The sequence below is a fragment of the Myotis yumanensis genome, unplaced genomic scaffold (assembly GCF_028538775.1).
Source record: "Myotis yumanensis isolate MYYU_CA2020_CCGP unplaced genomic scaffold, mMyoYum1.0.hap1 SCAF_16, whole genome shotgun sequence".
Taxonomy (NCBI): domain Eukaryota; kingdom Metazoa; phylum Chordata; class Mammalia; order Chiroptera; family Vespertilionidae; genus Myotis; species Myotis yumanensis.
The window spans coordinates 51212373-51232811 of NW_027223767.1; the positions used below are offsets into that span (position 1 = coordinate 51212373).

The 20439-nt window shown below is 65.3% G+C and overlaps 1 protein-coding gene across 3 annotated transcripts in view; it reads left to right on the forward strand.

The window, feature by feature from the left end:
• The window catches only part of SEPTIN9 (septin 9), a 120973-nt gene that overhangs the window by 36177 nt on the left and 64357 nt on the right, over window positions 1-20439 (forward strand). The window contains exon 1 of one of the 3 annotated variants that reach the window (XM_070393432.1): window positions 13347-13551. The exons of the other annotated variants lie outside the window; for them this stretch is intronic. Within the exon in view, the coding sequence (XP_070249533.1) occupies window positions 13497-13551 (55 nt within the window). The 5' untranslated portion in view covers window positions 13347-13496. Of the gene's footprint in view, window positions 1-13346; window positions 13552-20439 lie in introns of those variants that run through there. 3 annotated transcript variants of the gene reach the window in all.

The window sequence follows — 20439 nt, forward strand, 5'->3', positions numbered from 1 at the left end:
GTCCCAGCGCCTGGCGGTGCCCGTGCCCTTGGCCCATGGCTGCCTCACCTCGGCCTCTGCCCACTCCTTTCTCTCACTGGATTAGGGCCCACCCTCCTCTGGATGCCCAAATCGCCCCCTGGTGACACCTGCAGAGACCTGATTTCCAAACAGGGTCACGGTCACAGGTTCTGGGCATTCGGGCTACGTATGTTTTGGGGGAGCACAGTTCAACCTACAGCAGGCCTGGGCTGCAGAGGGGTCCCCGGGGCTCGGCCCTGAAGGAGGATGAGGATGGACGGTCGAGGGCCCAGGGCAGGGGCCTGCATGGTGAGAGGCTTTGAGCGGAGTCAGGGAAGGGGTGGGTGGTCCCCGGACAGCAGGGGCAGGAAGAAGAGCAAGGCACGGTGTCACGTGATTGGAGGTGTGTCCTGTAGAAGGAGAGGACTTACTTCGAGTCCCTCCAACTACAGAACCAGTACCAGGTCCGTGGAAGGTACTGGAAAGTGGAGTTTGACCTATGACACCAGGAGACGCTTTTCTCACAAGTTTCACTTTCTGACCGGGGAGCAGGCTGCTTCGCCAAGTAGTGAGTTCCCCGGGCTTAGGAGCATTCAAGCAGGGGCTGAGGAGGCTGTTCAGGAATGCCATGGGAGGGGTCCCTGCCGATACCAGGCACCTGCTGTCCGATGAGAGCTTGAACTTCAAAGTGTCATGTTACTGGGCATATGGACAGGGACCCTCCGCCCTGGCCCTGCGCCCTCTGCCCTGTCTGTGGGGCGGGGCAGGCTGGGCTCGATCCCACCGCCCTTCCCCACCCCCCCCACCCCCCTTCGCTCTTCCTCTCTGGCTGCCGGTGCTGAGCTGCACAGCTCACTCGACGGGGCTATTTCTCCCGTGACGTGGAAGCAGGTCTCCTCTGGCCAGCGCCCGGGGCTGGGTCTCGCCGGGGCCCTGTTCTGCGGGGGGCACCCAGGGCCCTTCCGCAGCCTGTCCTCCGTCTGGCCCCGCTCCCGGGAACCGGATTTCCCCAAGGGCCCCTGCCAGCCGGAGGGACGGCTGAGTGACCCCTGATCCCTGGAGGTCACGGGCAGGTTCAAGCCCACTCCCACAAGCCCCTCCTGCCATGCGGCCGGTGGCCCCCACCCTCCTGCCTGTGGACCGAGGCTCCGGGCAGCTGTCAGGCGAGGAACTGACACTTGAGCTGACGGTTCCTCCCGGGGAAGCTCTGGGAGGAGCAGCTGAGGGACCTGCTGGCCCCCGGCCCCCCGGCCCCGGCCCCGGCCCCTCAGGACAGGCCTGGGTCAGTCGCTGCCTGAGCGTTGCCGCAGAGAGCGAGTGGAGGGAGGGACTGACCCAGGCCGGGCGGTGCCTGCAGAGGGCACCTCGCCGAGGCCCGGTGTGGCTGGCGGCACAAGCACTGCACTCTGCAGGGACATGGAGGCTCAGAGACGGCAGGGAGTGTGCCTGGACTCACCAGCTCATGATTCAGCCAAACCAGGAGGCGTGTCCAGGTCTGTGCGCCCCGGCCGCCCGGTTCTCCTGTTCCACCAGGAAGGGAAGGACCGAGATGGCTTCCCACGAGCCGCGTTATCCGCATGTGCGCGCCGCTTGGCTCACGTAGCTGCTCAATAAAAGTGCTGAACGGCCCGGCCGGCGTGGCTCAGTGGTTGAGCGTCGACCTATGAACCAGGAGGTCACGGTTCCATTCCGGTCAGGGTCCCTGTCCATGTGCCGGGGTTGCGGGCTCCATCCCCGGTGGGGGGGGTGCAGGAGGCAGCCGATCCATGATTCTCTCTCATCATTGATGTTTCTCTCTCTCTCTCTTCCTCTCCCTTCCTCTCTGAAATAAAACTGTATTCTTAAGAAATGCTGGATGAATGGGTGCCTGCGTCCCCATCCGCATGAATGACCGAGAGCTGATGGCTTTGGCCCAAACACCCGTCTCCATCCCCCGGCCCCACGTCCCCCTTTGGGGGGGTGACCTTGAAAACAGTGACCGCTCTGTCCTGCATTGGACGGCGTCTCCGAGCGGCTTCAGGGGAACAGCTGGGGATTACCAGCGCCCTGTGCTGGCGGGCCGCGCGCCAGGTCCCGGCGGGGATGTGGGGGTGATTGTCAGCTGCGTGTGTGAGAAGAGCTGCCCGTGGGGCTCTGCACCTCACCCCGCCCCGGCCTCCACCACTGGCCCCGAGGGTGGCAGCCAAGACTCAGCTCTGGAGCATGGGTCCCTGGGGGGGAGGTGTCAGCTGCTGTGGCTGTCGGTTTGTGTCCCAAGAGCCTGAACGTGAATCTAGGGACGTGGGCACCGACGCTCCTGCCTGGTGGGGGAGAGCCGCGTCCACGTGCAGCAGCCGCCACATCTGAAACGCCTCCCCGGGGAAGGACCTCAGTGGGACGCGGGCAAAGCCGCCACGGGGTCAGGGGTCACAGAAGCACCTGGCGTCTTCCTCCCGCGGCACTTCTGAGTTTCCATCCTCAGAAGAGAAGCCGCGTGGGAATCTTCGAGGAACTCGGGGCGGTGTGGGGGGGGTCCTCTCTGCAGGGAGGCGTTCCTGGACCTGGGACACCCAGCGCCCCCAGCAAGGACCCCGTCTTGGGGGACCAAGCCCAGGCCGCACACCAGGTCCGTGTGGGGAAGCTGGTCTGCATTGTGGCTCATTACTCGTCCGCTGCACAGACACCAGTGGGCGCCCACGCAGGAGCTGGCATCTGCCTCCAGCCTGGCCTCCCTGCCTCAGGGCCTCCCAGGGGCTCCCGGCCCGGCCCCGGCTGCCTGGAGCCGTTTAGGTCCCTGGGGATGGACGTGGGCAGGTTGAGCTCCCGTCGCAGCCCCACTGGCCCCTGGGGCCTGGCAGGCCTGGTGCACCGTGGAGACGCGGGGGCCGCGGGGAGGCCGCGCGGGGAGGGGAGGATTGAAGGAGGTAACGATATACTAGTCGGTGCTGCATGGCGTGGGGGCCGCTCACAGCCTCCGGAGAGCGCCGTTCCTCCTCCTTCTTCCTCTCATTCCCCCCGCGTCCCCCCCCCCCCCCCCCCCCCCGCCCCACCACGGGTGTTGCCATTGGTGCCTCATGGTCCCTCCAGGCCTCTCCTCTCTGGTTCTCTAAGTGGGGACTCCCTGCCCGGGGAGCCGGGGCAGCCTCAGGAGGCACAGCTCCCAGGAAGAGGCTCGAGGACCCCGGGACGGCATCAGGAGGGACCAGGGTGGGAGAGGGACGGCGCGAGGAGAGGAGAGGAGAGGAAGCTGTTGGGACGTGCGCTAGTGGCTGTTGATGACTTAGGGTGCTGGCGGGGTCGCCAGGGCATGGCCATTCGTCCAGAAGTGTCCGCTGGGTGGCTGGCTAGGCTGCCGGGCGGAGGGGCTGTCGTCCCCTCGGCATCTGTCCTGTGCCAGGCACCGTGCCCAGAAGGGCAGGGAGGAGCGCTGGCATCCGCCGTCCAGCCCTTGAAGCATCTCCCGGGTCCCCGTGGGGAGAGGTGGGCGGATGGAGAAGCGGGGACCTGCAACCTGTAAGGCGCACGTGCTCAGCTTGCATCCTCCGTGGGAGAGGGGAGCGGGGAGAGGGGGGAGGGGGGAGGGGGAGGGGAGATGGGAGAGGGGGAGGGAAGATGGGAGAGGGGGAGGGGAGTGGGAGGAGGGGAGAGGGGGGGGAGAGGGGAGAGGCACGTGGGCCGTGTTTGGGGGTCTGCCCTCGCTCCAGCAATGAGAGTGGCTGCCTGTTGCCTCTCTCCTCCCTGCGTTTTCTGAGAAAACATGCAGCCAAGTGGGGAACATTGTACCGCGCACACCCCGTGCCCGTCTCTTCGATTCCCCGTTCACACCGCGTCATGCTGGCTCGCCCGCCCGCCCGCCCGCCTCGCATCCTTCCATCCGGCCATGTGGCCGCCCTATTTTTATTCTCGGTGCATTTCAGAGTCGGTCGTGAGCTTTCTTTTCACCTGTGGAGTCGTTACCATAGAACACATTCCGGCCTCACTTTCCCGGCCTCCCACTGACAGCCGTGCTGAGCCGCAGCAGAGGGGTTCTGGAAGAATCCGTTCCATCCGCCTGCGTGTCCGCGGTGGAGTGCTCGTCCCTTCCCAGTCTGTCCGTGCGGCAGCTCGCGGGCGGTCGGCCACGTGAGTGTGTTGCCGCCCCAGCAGTGGGCAAACGGCGAGCTTCCCCGGCACCAGGCAGGCGCTGGCTGTTCCCAGGGCGCCCGTTCCCGCCTGTCCCTCACTCTTGCTCCGAGAGAACCTTCCTGATGGGCTGCGTGCCGACCTGTTTTCACAGGCGGTTCCCATGGGACAGGCTCCCCTCTGAGTGAAGACCTTGCTTTGTCCCCGGTCACCATTCTGGACGTCACTTCCTCCGGCTCAGCCCTGAGGATGTCAGGACGGATGGGGACACTCGGAGGCCTGCAGGCGGGGCAGCGGCCGTGGGTGTGTGGGGATCTGGCAACTGAAGCTTTGCTGGCAGACGGCACGAGAGGGTGGGCGCTAGGGGAGTGACACGCGGCTGCAGGAAGGGACATATGTCTGAGATTTTCGGGCCCCAGTGGGATATCCCTGCACTATTTCCTAGATAAATGCTCTGGATTATTCACAATCAAGTAGAACCTCTCAGTCGGCCCTTGCACACCCGGCTGGCCCTTGCACACCTGGCTGGCTTGCACACCCGGCTGGCCCTTGCACACCTGGCTGGCCCTTGCACACCCAGCTGGCCCTTGCACACCCGGATGGCTTGCACACCCGGCTGGCCCTTGCACACCCGGCTGGCCCAGCTGAGCACATGCACCAGGCGGCTCCTCTCCAGCGGCAGGCATGGCCCGGCCTCCCCGATGCCGACAGTGGTGATTCACGGCCTAGACCGCCCATGTGACCCACTTGGAAGTGATGCCGTGGCGCCACAGGCTGCACCGGGCTTGGGTGCGGGTCTGCTTCCCTCCGGTGCGGCGGCTGCAGCTCACCAGGCGGGTCCCCTGCCCGTCCTGCCCTCCGGCCGGCCTTGTGGCCACCGGGCCAGGTCTGTGGTCCGGTGGATGGGACAAGCCATGGAGACCTGGACTCCCTGGTCCCTGAGACCAGGAGCCGGGGCCCTGTCTGGAGTGTCCCCCTGTCCTGGCGGGGAGAGATGGCTCTCTCTGGAGAACACCTGTGCGAGGAGGTGGCATCGGCCGGCAGGGCTGCGGGGGCCCCGAGGGGTGACGTCCATCGTCCTTCCTCCTCTGGATGGGCGCCCCACACCGTGTCTGACTCGGGGGCTCCCCTGTGCAGGTGCGGTCCCAGGGGAAGGAAGGTGGTCCTTGGCCCCGGGGCCTGGGGTTGTCCTGTCCGTCTCACTGGCCAGTTTCCACGTTGCTTCCGGAGCCTTCCGGGAGCTTGCCTGTCCCCACACTCGAGACCTTGGCTGCCCGGGGCCTCGGGAACCAGAGAGACACCGAGGGGCCTTCCCTTGCTTAAGGGGCACCCCGATATAGACAGCCCATGGGGAGCTGTGTGGGCCCCCCGACCCCGGGGCTGGGCAGCCTTTGTCCTTTGTCCTGGCCCCTCTCCTCACAGGGCCCAGCCGGAGCAGGGGGAGCAGGCGGACTTCTGGCAAAGGCTGGGCCGAGTCACGGCCAGTGACTCATGCAGGGGGAAGGGGGGGAAGGGGGGGGAAGGGGGGTGAGTGCCTTAATAGCAAAGCCATCACATCCCCAGGCCACTTCACACGCAGGACAAACAGTGCATTGAGGCTGAGGCACTGCTGGCTGGCTCCCACCAGCTGGGAGGGGGGGGTTCATTATGCGGCAAAGCAATACCAGATTGTGGGGGGGCACCCCGCTTCCTGCCTCCTCCCACTCGGAGCTCTCTGTTCCCAAGGCTCCAGCCAAGGACCCGGGGCAGCTTCACAGGTGCCCGCTGCTGCTCTCCCTTGAGTACCTGCTCTCAGCTCCTGGTGGGCCCGGGCGTGGGAAAGCCCAGCCCCTGGGAGGCCACTTCCTCCTTCTCCATCCTTCCATGGGGCAGGGGACCGCCCCTCGATTCCCTCCCTAAACACCTGGGGCTGCCCTGGCTGGGAGGATGGCAGCTCGCCCAGCCCTCTCCCCTCCCCCTCGGACCCTGGACTGTGCTGGGGGGAATCCCTGGAGCACCCGGGGTCCCAGGCCACTGGCTGCGGAGGGGACAGAGCCCAGGTGGCCTAGTCACTTGCCACCTGCTCGAGCTCATGCTTCCAGAGCAGTCCGTGGCTCCATGGGCCGCTTTCCAGGGCTTTTCTCATAGTGACCTTCGACTGAAGACCAGCTCTCCTCCAGGGCCCAAGGCGGCTCCCGGGGCAGGTTTCTGTCTTTGCTGGGGACGCGTGGGCGATGCTGCCACCAACACTCCCGGGCCGGGGTCCCCCAACACTCCCGGGCCGGGGTCTCAGTCCTCTCCGCAGATGGAGGGGCCGATGTGTCAGTGCTGGCCCCGAGAACCAGCTGCAGTACCCACACAAGCCGCCACATCGCCCCCTTTCCAGCCCGGAAAAGAGCCAAGTGGATGCCCTTCCGTGGGCAAAGCTACAGTCAGGCTGACCTCAGGCTGACCTTCATTCATTCTCCCACCCCCTCCCCCTCTCCCTCCCTCTCCCTCTTCCCCTTTCCCTCTCTCCCTCTCCCCTCCCCCTTCTCTCTCTCTCTCTCTCTCTCTCTCTCTCTCTCTCTCTCTCTTTCTAGCTCTACCTTTATTTTCAATGGCCAAACTGGCCACAGATAGAGTGAGCAGCAGTGATAGGCGCTGAGCTCCCTGACACTGGAGGGATGCAAGGGCAGGGCAGATGGGTGTTTAGGGGCCTGGCATGGAGGTGGACTCCCACAGGCTGGGGGTGCAGGGTGACCCTTCTGAAAGGTGAGGAAGAGGGGGTTGGGGGGTTCCTGCCGCCTCGCCCTCCCGTGGTGACTGGCTGTCAGCCCCCTTTTCTCCCACTTGCTGGGCGTCGCCAGGGGCGTTGTGAGGTCACGTGGCTGAGGTCCAAGGGAGCTGGCGGGGCCAGCAGCTGCCCAGAGACGACGTCACCTTGGTCACTGCGGTGACTGTAGAGCGAAGTGTGGCCTCAGGGGCCGCTGGCTCCTTCTCTCCGCTGACGCTGACGTGGAGCTGGGGCAGCTGGTGACTCAGCCCTGGCCCCACTGCAGTGTGAGCGGCCTGCAGGGCCCGGGAGCAGGGTGTCTGCAGGGCACAGCGGCGGGGGGTGGGGGGGCCGTTACACAGGGACAGCCTGTCCTCCGGGTAGTGGCGCAGCCAAGCCTCCTGGCAGCCCGGGCAGGGCGCTGCGGGCTGGCACAGCCCCTGCTGCTCCGAGGCTGGTTGGTACCAGCCTGGCCGCTCCTCAGAGGCCCCCGGTGGGGCTTTGTGGAGCCTCTGGGAGGACCCGGGGTGTCAGCCGCGGTGTGTGGGGGCGCTGGGCGTCTCCTACCCATCCCTGTGTATCCAGCCTCAGATGGCCGCTGGGAGTGGGGGGACTTTAGCCCGTTCCAAAGCCCCGTGTGGGGGCCGGGGGAGGAACACGGGGTGGTGGGACTCCGTGAAGCGGGAATGATCAGGAGTAAAATATGAGTCTGAGTGCTCACTCCCCGAGCCCGTGGGGCCCAGACTTCTGAACCTGCTGATCACAGCCCGACGGACATGCCCATAGGCAGGTGATGCCAGCAGCCGGGAGCCAGGCCTTTCCTGGCCTCCTGAGCTCTGGGCGGAGGCCGGCGAGGAGGCTCCGCGGGAACGCGGGAGGGCGGCCCTGGGGCGAGGCCCCCGCTTCAGATGGAGGCGTTTTGTGAGCTGGCGGTTAAAGCACAGTCGTGATGAACATCTTAATGGCATATTATGTAAACTACATAATTTACATTTTATAAAGTAGACAACATTTAAAAACTACATGTTATTTTAAATGAGAGCATAGACTTACCACAGGATTCCACTTCTGGGTAAATGCTCAGAAGAATGAAAAGCAGAGACTCAAAGGGACGGGCATGCCCGTGTCCACAGCTGCCGACACCTGCCAGGATGCAGGGACCTGAGCGCGCCTCCTCCGGGACAGCGGCCACACGCAGGGGACGTACTGCCCGGGTGCACTTACAGGAGGAGTCAGACCCACAGAGAGGAAGTGGAGGGAGGTTGCCAGGGTCTAAGGGGGAGGGGGATGGGGAGTGAGTGTTTGACGGGGACAGAGTCTCAGTCTGGGAAGATGAGGAACATTCTGGACATGAGGGTGGTGACGGCTGCACAACAACATACATGGACTTAGCGCCACTTGGCTGTGCACTAAACGTGGTTAAAATGCCCGGCTGGCGTGGCTCAGCGAGGTTGGTTGAGGTCGACCTATGAACCAGGAAGTCACGGTTTGATTCCCAGTCAGGGCACAGGCCTGGGTTGCGGGCTCAGTCCCCAGTGTGGGAGGCAGCCGATCCGTGATTCTCTCTCATCATTGATGTTTCTTTCTCTCTCTCTCCCTCTCCCTTCCTCTCTGACATCAATAAAAATATATTTAGAAAAAAAAGTGGTAAAAATAAAAGAAAGCAAAGAATGGGAGGGATAAAACACACCCCAAAACGGTTAAAATGGCGACTTCTATATTTTTTTACCACCATAAGGAAATGCATTGCTCTGTTAGAGAAAATTAAATGACATATGAGGTTTACAGAATGGAGTTCACTAACGTACAGAGGTGACCAGGCACCGCCGTCCACCCCTCAGCGTTTTGCGTCCAGCCATCACCTGTGCCTGCCCCGAGCCCTGCCCCTGGTGCCTCTGGCCCCACCATGGGGCCTGCACAGCTCTCCCAGCGCCAGCCTCGGGGGGCACGCTGCTAGCTGGGCGGCGGCCAAGGGCATTTGCCCCACAGAAACGGCAGATGCTGCCAATCCCGTGGTGTTGGTGTGTGACCCCCAGAGTGCTGGTCTGCGGACCCCTGGAGGGGGGCTTGGACTGGGGGTGGCACCTCGAGGTCAGAGCAGACTGCTTCACACATGCGCTGGAGGTAGGAACTCACGGGTGGCTTGGATGAGGGGTGAGGGGCCAGGGCTGAGGGGGACACCTAGGCGTTTGGCGGTGCGGTCTGTGGAGGTGGAGGGCTGAGGGAGCCCGGGGGAAGGGGGAGGTCCAGCAGCCGATGGCTCCAAGGCTCTGGAGCTCAGGGAGGCCCTGCTGTGCGCCAGACCCTGGCAGAGCTGCGACCCCATGGCCCCTGCCCCCGGGGGGTGGGGGGGCTGGTCTGTGACAAAACAGATGAACCACTTAATGGGGTGTCCTGCCCCAAAGCCCCGAGTGGCTGGGCAAGCAGCCACCGCCCTCCCTCTGCTGCCCAAGCCGCCCCAAGTCCCCGGAGCGGGGGTCATGGATGCTGGTGTGCGTGCCAAAGGGCTGTTTCCGCCCACCGTTTCCTCCGCCGCCCTCTCCTCCCCAGGCTGCGAGCTTCCCTCCACCCCGGCCTGCTCCTTCCCTGCCCAGGAAGGCTGCCATGGACTTCAGGCTATACCTTAATGCCCCCCCGCCCCCCACTGCTTTCCCCCATTCCCCCACTGCCCTCGGGACTGCCGCGTGGACAGCCTGTGTCCTGGGGCCCGTTCTGTGGCCGATTAGACATCTTTGGGAGGTGCAGCTTTGACCTAAAGAAATGACTCAGACAGGCCCTAGCTTAGAGGTTCTCAGCCTGCGGGTCGAGACCCCTTTGGGGGTCGAACGACCCTTTCACAGGGGTCGCCTAAGACCATTGGAAAACACATCTATAATTACATATTGCTTTTGTGATTCATCACTATGCTTTCATTATGTTCAATTTATAACAATGAAAATACATCCTGCAGATCAGATATTTACATGACGATTCATAACAGTAGCAAAATTACAGTGATGAAGTAGCAACGAAAGTAATTTTATGGTTGGGGGTCACCACAACATGAGGAACTGTATTAAAGGGTCGCGGCATTAGGAAGGTTGAGAACCACTGCCCTAGCTGGTTTGGCTCAGTGCACAGAGCATCGGCCTGTGGACTGAAGGGTCCTGAGTTCGATTCCGGTCGAGGGCACGTCGGTTGGTTGCAGGCTCCTCCCCGGCTTGGGCCCTGCTCAAGGCCTGTGCAGGAGGCAACCAATCAATGTTTCTCTCTTTCCCTCTCTCTTCCACTCTCTAAAATCAATGGAAAAATATCCTTGGGTGAGGATTAGCAACAACAACAAAAGGAAGTGGCTCAGACGGGAGCCTGACATCTGTATTAGTGCGTGGAGGCGGGAGGGGGGGCATTGCTATGACAAAGGACCACAAACCGGGGGGCTGAACAGAGCAGAAGCGGACTCTCCCCGTCCTGGAGGCCCGAGCCCCCCCTCAGGGCGTGGCGGGGCCCACTCCCTCGAAGGCTCGGGAGGACCCTTCCTGTCTCTTCCAGCTTCTGGGTCCCCGGTGGTCCTGGGCGTGTGGCCGCCTCACTCCAGTCTCTGCCGCCGCCTCCCGTGGCCTCTCTCTGCATCGGAGTGTCCTCCGTCCTGCAGGACACTCGCCTGGGGTTTAGGGCCCACCCTCTCCAGGGAGACTGACCCTGCAGCTCCTTGTCTAAACCGCATCTGCAAAGGTCCTCCCGCCAATCAGGTCGCATTCTGAGGTTCGGGTGGATCTATCTTTTGGGGGCCACCCTTCACCCCACGACAAGTCATGGTGGACCTGGAGGTAGGCGGCCCCTCTGGTGCCCCTCTAATCCCACCTTCCCCAGGGCCAGGCCTACGGATGGCCTTCCCTTCTCCGTGGCCTGGCGGGGGGTGGGGGTGGGGGGGGGTTGGCGGTGGTGCTGTGTGTATGTGTGCGCCATCCCAGAAGGCAAGGGCCTCGCTATTGTCTTTTTCTTGCCAAATTGAAGCTCTTTTTCCTCTCTTTCTGCTGCTGCTGCTCATTTTATCTGCTCGGGGCACTGCCAAGACCCTTCAGTCAGCCCCCTGGCCTGGCGGCTCAGGCCCCAGGAAAGGGGGTGGGGCCTTATTAAGGTCCTGGAGCCCCAGATTGGACAGGGCCATTGAAGTGATCAAAGGCGGGGGATGATTACAGGGCTGGCGGGTGGCTGCGGCCCAGAGGGAAGGCTGAGCGGCGACTGGACTGTGTCCCCCAGTCGGAGGAGTAATTATTCCTTGACGGGTGGCGCCCAGCTGTTTCCCATCTCCTCGAGGACAGGGGAAGAAGAGGAAGTGAGTGATGTACAATTAGAGCAGTTGGTTAGCTACGAGGGTGAACTTCCTGGCGGGAGGAGCGTGGCTAAGTGCTGGGTGGGGTTTCCTGGGGGGCGGGGGGGGGCGTAGGAAACGCCTCCCCTGGGGGTGTCTGGGCCTGGCAGCGGTGGCCCAGTGGCTCCAGTGCAAAGGGCTACAGGCAGGGGGTGGAGTGGATGGGCTCTGGAGCAGTCAGGCCAACAGGGGGCGCCTTCTGGCCTCGAAGGGCGACTCCTTCCTGCCATTGTCCGTTGGGCTCCCACAGGGGAGCATGTGGGAGAGGCGTGCACCCTGGCCGGGTCCCCAAGGAGATAAGCCACGTATATTTAGCTCCACCGAGAGCGGCAGGGAGCCGCGCACAATGCGCTGACCCGAGGCGTCTCGGGGAGCCAGGCCAGCTCTCTGCGAGGACAATCGCATGGGCGGGCCTGCCCTCCCAGGTGCTTTTTATGAAAACACTGGAGAATAGCGCGGTGGCCCAGGCTGGATGCCGTCCAGGGCACCCACATCTTCCCAGGCGGCTGGGTGACGAGGCTGTTCTTGGTTAGGGGCAGGGGACCCCAAAACTCCCTAATACGGGGGACAGGTTTCCCAGCCGGTTGGACCGTGGAGCAGGCCCAGGTGCTGGTGTTGAGACCAGCAGTGCCCGGCCGGTGGGGATGCATCAGGGGGCCGTTCATGGCAGCGGCGACCCGTTTCAGAAACCTGGGCTCCCGGGCAGACGACGAGGGTGTGTACGAATCTGAGATGTCTGTGGTTTTGCAGCTCCCTGTCCACAAACTCACTGGGTTGAAAATAGTTCAAAATATCCAAAGCATGAGGGAGGGAGCGGCTGCCTTCCTTAAAAAGGAAGGACTCGGTTTTATCGGCTGAGAAAAGCCCCCTGGAGCCAGCGCAGGCTCAGCAAGAGGCCCCCCCCTCACCTGGGGAGGTGCTCAGACCTCAGCATCCCCTGCGCATCAGACCTGGGGTGGAGGGCCGGGTAGTGGCAGTGACCAACCTGAGAGCTAGGGGGCGCTGTGGGGCACTCGGGTGCCCACCTAGAGGAGCTGTGGCAGAGTGGCCCAGCAGCACGGAGGGCTCACTCCATGCCGTGGATTCTCCCTCGGCCCCCTCTTTAGGCAGAGACAGTGGGTCTAAGCTGGTGAGGGGACCAGGAGCAGACAGACAGGAGCGTCTAACAGGCTCAGCCAATGGAGGGGGAAGAAGCCAGTCCCCCAAGCCCTCCCCTCCTCCCCCAGCTGTCAGTGCCAGACCCAGATGGCCTTCCTGGGGGCTTGATCCTGGTGCTTCTCAAGTTCCAACTCATCCTCTCCTCCCAGCCCCTAGGACCTGCCTGCCCAGTAGGTACCAGGGTTAATGGATGTTTGCTGAAGGGGTTGAAGGGATGGAGAGGCGTAGAGGTTCCTGCCCCCTGGCAGCCTCCTGTCTCCCCATCCTTCACTCGCATCTAATAACTAGGGCAGGACCGGGTCTGTACTCCTTTCGTTGGGGACGGGGGGAGCACCCCTCTGGCATCCCTGCCCCAGGCCCCTGCTGGGCCAGCGCCCCCTCCCAGAGAGCACAGGAGCGACCCGGGTGGAAGGGTGGGGGCGGGGGGAGTCGCTGGAGGGGGGTCCCCCTCCGGGCCATGTGAGTCCTTCTTGCGCTTGCCCGCTGGCTCTCCGCCAGCCGGCCAGGATCCTGCGGGCAGCCAGCCCGAGCATTAACCTTGTCGACGCCGAGAGCGAGGGGAGGCGGTGGCCAACTTTGTTTGCTTGCAGCCAACTTTGTTTGCTCGCGTCAATGCAGCTCCCGCAGCAGGAGCCCTGCGCCCCAGGGAAGGGGAGTCCGCTCCCCCTGGCACCGCCCCCGCGTCCGCCGCCCGCCTCCACATCCGCCCACATCTGGCCGCAGCGGGCGCGGGGTGGGGGAGGAGGGGGCCGGCCTCGTCCGTCGCCGTCCCCTGGGCGTGAGCCAGGCGGGGAGAAGGGGGCCCTCGGGTCGAGCGCCCGGGACTCAGCCGGTCCCGGTGGCAGCGCACGCCCCAGCCCCCCAGGCCCCAGGTCCCAGCCTTGACAGGCGGGCGGAGCAGCCAGTGCGAGCCCGGAGGCCGGGCCAGGGTGCGGGAACCTGATCCGCCCGGGAGGCGGGGGCGGAGCGGGGCGGGGGCGCCAGGAGCGGGAGGCCGGCGCCCGCCCTCCTCCCCCATTCATTCAGCAGAGCCCGCGGGCCGAGGGGCTCCGCCGCCAGCGCTGCACGGCGGGAGCGGGAGCGGGAGGCGGGCGGGCGCCCCAGCAGCTCGCCGGCCCGGCGCTTCCTCCTCGCCGCCCTCCGCCAGCCACCATGTCCGACCCCGCGGTCAACGCGCAGCTGGACGGCATCATTTCGGACTTCGAAGGTGGGTGGGTGCCGCCGGCGGTGGGAGCGCTCGGGCCCCTCGGACTGCAGGGTTGCGTGGAGGGGGAGGCGGGACCCCGATGGGGCGCCCTCCCGCCGCGCGCCCCCGCCCCGCCCCGCGTCGCTTACGTGGAGGACCCGGTGCGGGGACCCCTGCCGCCCGGTTTCCTTCCTTTTATTGTTGTTTGTGGGTGCCGCGCCGACAGCCTCCTGGAGGGCGCGGGCTTCCTCGGGACCCGGCGCGCAGTGCCCTCTCCGCCGCTCAGCCCCTCCTCGGGCTCCGGCTCCGGCTCCCGCTCCCGGGGCGCTCCGGGTGGGCCCTCGAAGTCCCCTCGGCCCTGCGCCCCGCAGGCGGGTCGGGGGAGTTGGCTACCCGCCCCCGCGCTCTCCGGGGAGGACGGCCCCCTCCCCCATCCCGGTGCTGGCCTGGGCTGAGCAGAGTCCGGGCTGCGGAAGGCCGCCCAGCGGACCCGGAGCGGTCTTGGGGGCGCCCCATCGCCCCCCATCCGCGCCTGGGACGTCCTCGGCCGCCCCCCCCACCTCCCGCCCAGTCGGGCTGTGTGGGGAGGGGGGGTCCTGCCTGCAGGGACGGGGAGTGCATTTTGGCCCCTCCCCCCTCCGGGGTTTACGAAGTATGGAGAGACTTGGGGGGCAGGGGGGCTTCTCCCTGCGAGTGTGACCGGCCTCCTGGCTTTGGGCCTGCGTGTGTGAGTGTGTGAGTGAGTGTGTGTGTCTGTCTGCGTGCGCGCGCTTTCGTGCGTCCTCGTGACGCCCGTGGCCCTGCGTCCTGGGGAGTAAATAAAGTGCTGGAAGGGAAGCGCACACAATAGTCCCGCACTCGGCGGATTTCTGAGGGCGGGTCTGCCTCTGTGGGGACCAGGAGCCCCGCCCCTCGGAGGGGCTCCCCGGCAGCCCAGGGCAGAGCCTTCTGGTGGGCTGGGGCAGGGGAGGCTGGGCTGGAGGCCAAGCCCGGAGGGCCTCCACCCGTCACGGGCAGACCCGGGGCTGGGACCTGGCTGTCCGGAGCCCAGCGGACTCCGGAGGTTACGTCTGGGAACCAGAGACTGGCTGGACCCACGCAGGGCCCGGCCGTGGCGATTCTGGGCGGGGCCTGCCCTGGCGGCTCAGAGGGTGCTCGTTGCCCCGTGGCCCGCCCGCCCTGTGCCCCGCCCTGTGCCCCTGTGCGGACGATGAGGGTGCCGGGGGCTGGCCTGGCGGTGGGAACACTCAGACGCCGGCAGGAGCTGTGAGACCACCAGAGAGGTCAGGGGCTGCGGAGCTGGATGGCTGGACACCTTGGCGCATGCTCGTCCCCGGGGGCTCCGGGATTGACCTGCCTGCTCCCCTGCCCTGCGCCCCTACTGCTCCTCTGCCGCTGCCCCTCAGGGCCTTTGCATGTCCCAAATATCCGAGGGCGCCCCCTTCAGGTCGCGTAGAGGGCGCGCTCTCCCAGGACTGGGTCAGCTGGCAGTCCCTGCCCCAAAGCACTGCGCTGCGATTTCGGGGGAGGGATGGTTTGATGCGCTCTGAGGCAGGATGGGGAGGTGGAGCTTTGGGGGTCGTGTGGTCCAACAGCTGTCGCAGTTCATGAGTTCATGCCACGTAGGTTGCGAGGGCCTCTGCCTCGAATCCCTCCTCACCCGCCGGCTGTCCCATCTGAAGATGCCGGCAGCCGCTGCGCTGCCTCCCGGCGGCTTCTTGACCCTTTAATTTAGTCGGAGACAATGGCCTCATTGAGACCATCCTAGGGCAGCAGTTGGCAGCCTTGTGACTCCAGGGGAGACCTCCTGAGGGTTGGGGCGCGGGGCCTCGAACCCTCCAGTTCCCCGTGTGCGTCAGTCTCTCCATGTGTGCCCTGAGCAGTCGGACGTGCTCTGAGGATGGGGGTTCAGGCATTTGAGCCCCGGCTTCCTGCATGTGTGTGAGACCAGAAAGCCGGCCTCCCTGCACGTCCCAGGAGCTTGGTGTGGCGCTGGGCGTGGGGGCTGGCAGCCTTGGATGGAAGGATCTGGGCAAGGAGAAGAGGGCACGACCCAGTGCAACAGTGGGGGACACAGGGCAGGGGAAAGCCACTCTGGCTGACCACTGGAGTTCTTATTGGAGGAGGCCGACCTTGAGTGAAAGTCAGACCTTGACTGTGGAGGCAGGACAGCCTCCGGTCAGGGCAACCGTGCAGGCAGGGGAGGCCAGAGCGAGCTGGTCTGTCGGGGCCGGGGCATGAGGAGGGGCCGGCTGTGGCTGTGGAGGGCCAGGCATGCCCGCCCAGAGCCAGGGCCATCTGGGGAGGCAGCTGGACGAACTGAGGTCCATCCGGAAGAGCGAGGGTCTGTTCTGGGGGCCTTGGCCGCGGTCACCCACGTGGAGTCGCTTTCTGCAGGACAGGGTGGAAGGGGCCAGGAGGGAGCTGCCAGCTCGGCCTCGGCTGCGGGACGTTAGGCGCCACCACCTAAGCAAGGCGAGTCCTGAGACCCGTGTCCCCGGGGGCAAGTTTCAACCCGAGCAGCCTGGCATCCTGCCACGGGGCCAAAGGGTGTTCCCGGGATGCCGGCGGGAGTGGTGTTACCCCTGCAGGGCGGCTCCCTGGCATGGGGGTGAGTGGGTGCTGGGGGCAGACAGGAAGCTGCCCTGGTGTGTGTGTGTGGGGGGAGGGGGGTGACCTGAGTTAAAATTCAGCTTTGCCCCACGTTCTGGGCACATCTGCCCCCTGCCCTGTGGAGCTCCCACCTCTTTTTGTCACCTGATTCCTCGCCTGTCCCCCGCCCTGGAGGGCCCAGGCGTGACGGTTCCCGGGGGTGACATCAGCCCCGTCTCCAGGCAGCAGGGATGAAGCCTGTTTGCTGTGTTGCACGTGTCTGTTGGGAGCAGGTCGCCCGGGACTGGGAGGGTGGCGGCACCCTCCGGGGTCATGAACCTCTGGCCCCGCCGTGGCCTCCCCCACACAGTGGCCCCCGGGCTCTGCGGGAGCCCCCCATGCGGGGCAAGAAGAGGAGTTTGTATTTTCCTGATGTGATTTTTAGTTTCATTTCCCACCTTTCCCGGCACAAACGGGCCTAGGGGTGGCCTTGGTCCCTGGCACTCCCCGTGCGAGGGGGTGGCAGGAGACGTGACCCCTCCCCTATCTGCTCTGGGCTGTGGACGGTGTGTTCCTTAGAGAGCGCGGGCCCCGTCCTCCCTGAAGTGTTTGCTGTCACCAGATCTGCACGCGGAGAAAGAATCCGGGAAGTCCTGGACGTCAGTGGGCAGCAGACCAGCGCTGGCCCCAGAGCTCTCGCTGGAGGACCCTGCCCTCTGAACCCCTGGGGGGCCGGCAGATGCCCCCGGGCCCAGGAGCCGGGCGGTGCCACACTCTCCCTGTCACAGGAGGCTGGCCGTGTGGGCTGCAGGGTCCCTTCTCCGGGAGGGGGACTCAGCCTCCTCTCACCCCTGCCTCCCGGGCATCGCAGCTGGTGGGCCACAGGCCACCCTGCAGGCCGCTGTGGACAGTGACAGGGCACGTGCTGGACGACTGGACTGTGAAGACAGATGGGTGTGGGGGGGCCGCCTGCCTAAGGCTCTGCCGCCCCAGCCTTCCCGAGGGGCGGTCAGGGCGGAGCGGGGTCCGAGCCTGGGAGGGGCGTCCTTGCCAGCAGCCTCTGCCCGTCCTGGTCGTGTGGGCGCTGAGCCTGGCCCCAGCGTGGGGAGCAGTCCGTCTCACGGCGGGGAGCCGGGGGAGCCGGGAGAGCCGTGTGTCTCCTGCTCCCCTCCGGGGCCAGTTAGCTCTGCACCACTCCCCCCCCCCCCAAGGGCATGGGAAGTCTGGTCACAGGTGGGGGCCTCGGGGCCTCTGTGCCTGGAAAAACAATCCCACCAGAGTTCGAGCCCCTGGGTGGGCAGCAGGCACATGGTGGGCACTTGCTTGGGCCACGTCTGTGGATGGGGCTGTCCTGCTGGGCAGGAGCGGTGGCCTGTGGCCTCTGTGACGGGGCGTCCTCAGGGACACACCGATGTGTGGGCTGCATGCTTGCCGGGTGGGAGCCAGGGCTCCTCCGCCTGCCCGGCCGCTGTGGCCCAGCCCACCTGTGGGCGCTGTGGCCCTCAGGCCCTGGTGCTGGCCGAGCAGAACAGGGTCCCTCCTCTTCCTCCTGGCACTCCCAGAGGCCAGGGGAGCCACACCCAGAGGTCAGGGGCCCCCTGGGTTCCCCAGCTGCACGCCTGGGGGTGGGCTGGCCTGCTGCTCCGAGTCTCCTGAGGTACACACTCCTGGGGTACAGACGCCTGGGGTACAGACTCCTGGGGTACAGACGCCTGGGTACAGATGGGAGCACAGGGCCCCAGTGAGGAGGGGGGGTTAAGGAATCCATGTTGGCCTCCAAACCCAGGAAGGAGCCCCCTTGCTGCATGGCGACCCCCAAGGGCAGGGCCATGTGTGTAGAAAGGTGGGGTGGGTGGGGGCCTCTGGGCAGCTGGGGGCCTCTGGGCAGCTGGGGGGCAGGCCTCATTTTTTGGATTCATCCCAGAAGCCCAGCCAGGAGACGCGTTCCCGCGCTTTGTCGTGACAGAGCCGCCGAGGGAAATGGGCACACAGTGGCTTTCTTTCCAAATCCCTCGGTTTTTTCCCAAATTTGGAGGCTCTCTGCGTTGCTTATGAGGCAGGAACTCTCTGGAACACAGTCCCAGAGCCTGAGGATTTGTCATCCCTCTGGCCACTCAGGCCCCCAGACACCCCTGGCGCCGGGGCATTTGGGGCTCAGGCTGTTTAGTTTGGTCTGGACAGAGCCCGGAGGCCGTGCGGCCGGACAGGAGACGTCCTGGAAACATCAAGTTCGTTGTCACGTTTAAAGTGTTGCGAGTGTCCAGAGTTGAGGGGGAGGGACAAGAGCAGGGCCTTGGCTTAGAAGAGGGACCTGCCCCCTCAGCCCCCACCGCCTGGACCAGGCTCTGACCTGCCTCTCGCCTCCCTGTCTCCCCTCTTCCCTGTGTCCCCGTCCCGTGCCGTCAAGCACAGAACAGCACCCTGGGTGCCAGGTGAGGTGGGGGAGGGAGGCAGGCCAGGTGTCCCCCCGCCCCCTCCATCCGCACCGCTGGCTGTAGCATCGAGGGACCATCTGATGGGGGTTGGACAACAGTTATTACCTGAGTACAAAGCGGGCAGGGGTACCCCAAGGCCTCAGGCCAGGTCCTGCGGGGATGGGGTGGGTGTGTCTTGCGTCCTGGGTCTTGCTTAGACTGAGTTGGGGCTCCTGGGGGCTGTCTCCCCCAACCCCTGACCCCAGTGTCCTCGCTCTGCAGGGGAGGCTAGAACTGGGCTCCGGGCAGCTGTGTCTGCTTTCCTGTCCCCACACCCACAGCCTCCTGACCCTCTCTGCTGCTGGGCTTCCCGCTGGGCCTGGGGTCCGCACCCCCTGGGGGGAGGCTGCAGTGAGGAGTGGGGAAGGAAGCCACGGCCAGACAGCCCCCTCTCTGCCTGCAGGAGGTTAAGGGATGGGCTCGCTCATCTTTCTTTTTGGCGGGAAGGGAGACAAGTCCCCGGCCGGCCGGCGAGTGGGTCTGACTCGGATCCAGGCCTTTGCCGCCACCCCTCCCCCAGGCCCGGCCCAGGTGGTGGACCGTCCAGGGCAGCCGCCTGGTTCCCCTGCTCTCCCGGTGCCCGCTGGCCCCTCCCTGGGTGGCGGGTACAGGAAGCCGCCTCTGAGCAGAGCTCGCTGGCCCTCCTGCCACGTGGGTGGCCTTTCCCTGCGAGGCCAGGCCCTGCCCCGTGTCCCCTGCAGATCCCTGTCATCTCCAGGGAGAGCTGCACGTCGGCTCCAGGCCACGCCGGCCTCTGTGCTGCCCCTGCCTCCTGCCCCCACTGAGGTCTGAGGTCGGGCAGGCGCCTGTGAAGTAGCGGGTGTGTGTTTCCCTGCTGGCCCCGCCGTCTGTCCTGGGTGCAAGAGCAGTGGCGCTCACTCATTTGTTTACTCAGCAGCTGCCTGCGGGCGCCAGCTGACAGCCAGCTCTGTGCTGGGTGCTCGGGGCCAGGCATGAGCCCAGGAGCGGATCGGCTCAGGAGGGCTTCCTGGAGGAAGGGGCACCTCAGCAGAGGCCTGGGCAGGAGTTTACCAGGCAGGGTCTCCAGGCAGGTGATGCTGCTGACAGGGCCCTGGGCACTGAGACAAGAGGTGGGGGACAGGGCTGTGTTGTGCATCTGTGAGGGGCCTGAGGGGGCTCCAGGCTCCCCTGGCCTCTGGGAGGGACTTGGGTGATGGATTGCGCAGGTGGGATCGAGGCGCCCGGTGTGTTGCAGGCTCCGCGAGTCTCGCCTTCGCTCTGGCCTCCGTCAGCAAACTTCAGAGGGCAGCTGTGCCTTTTTGTTGAGCTGCTAAGGAAGCCCGCCGCAGGCCTGGGCCCTGGGGTGCGATGGGAAGGTGATCATTCCTTGCACCTTTGCAGGCCCCGAGCAGGGAAGAGGAGGGAGGCGGAGCTGGGTCCCCTCCCTCCCTCGTTGCCGCCCCCACCCAAGTCCTGGCTCGGGAAGCACCCGTGTTGGGGCAGAGGGAGGGATGGAGACTCTGGCAAGGGAGGGAGTCCTGCGTCTGCTCTGGCTGCAGCCCCAGCGAGGCTGGGCTGGGGGCGGGGGGGTGGGGAGGGCTCGGATATTTACATCTCTCCTAATATTTAAATGATGGAGCCAGGCTCGGCACACAGCTGCCCCGAGCCAGCTGTCAGGCTCTGGCCTCCCCCCCTCCCTTCGCATTCTTCTTCTCTGACCCAAGTCCAGGCCCTTCCAGCTGTTCCCCCTTCGCTCCGAGGCACTTCCTCTGACCAAGCTGGTTCTCATTATTTCCATAACCATCGCCTTTATTGAGCACCTACTATATGCCAGGCGGTGGGCTGGGCACTGGGTCCTCTGGAGCCCAGCAAGGTGGCCGGG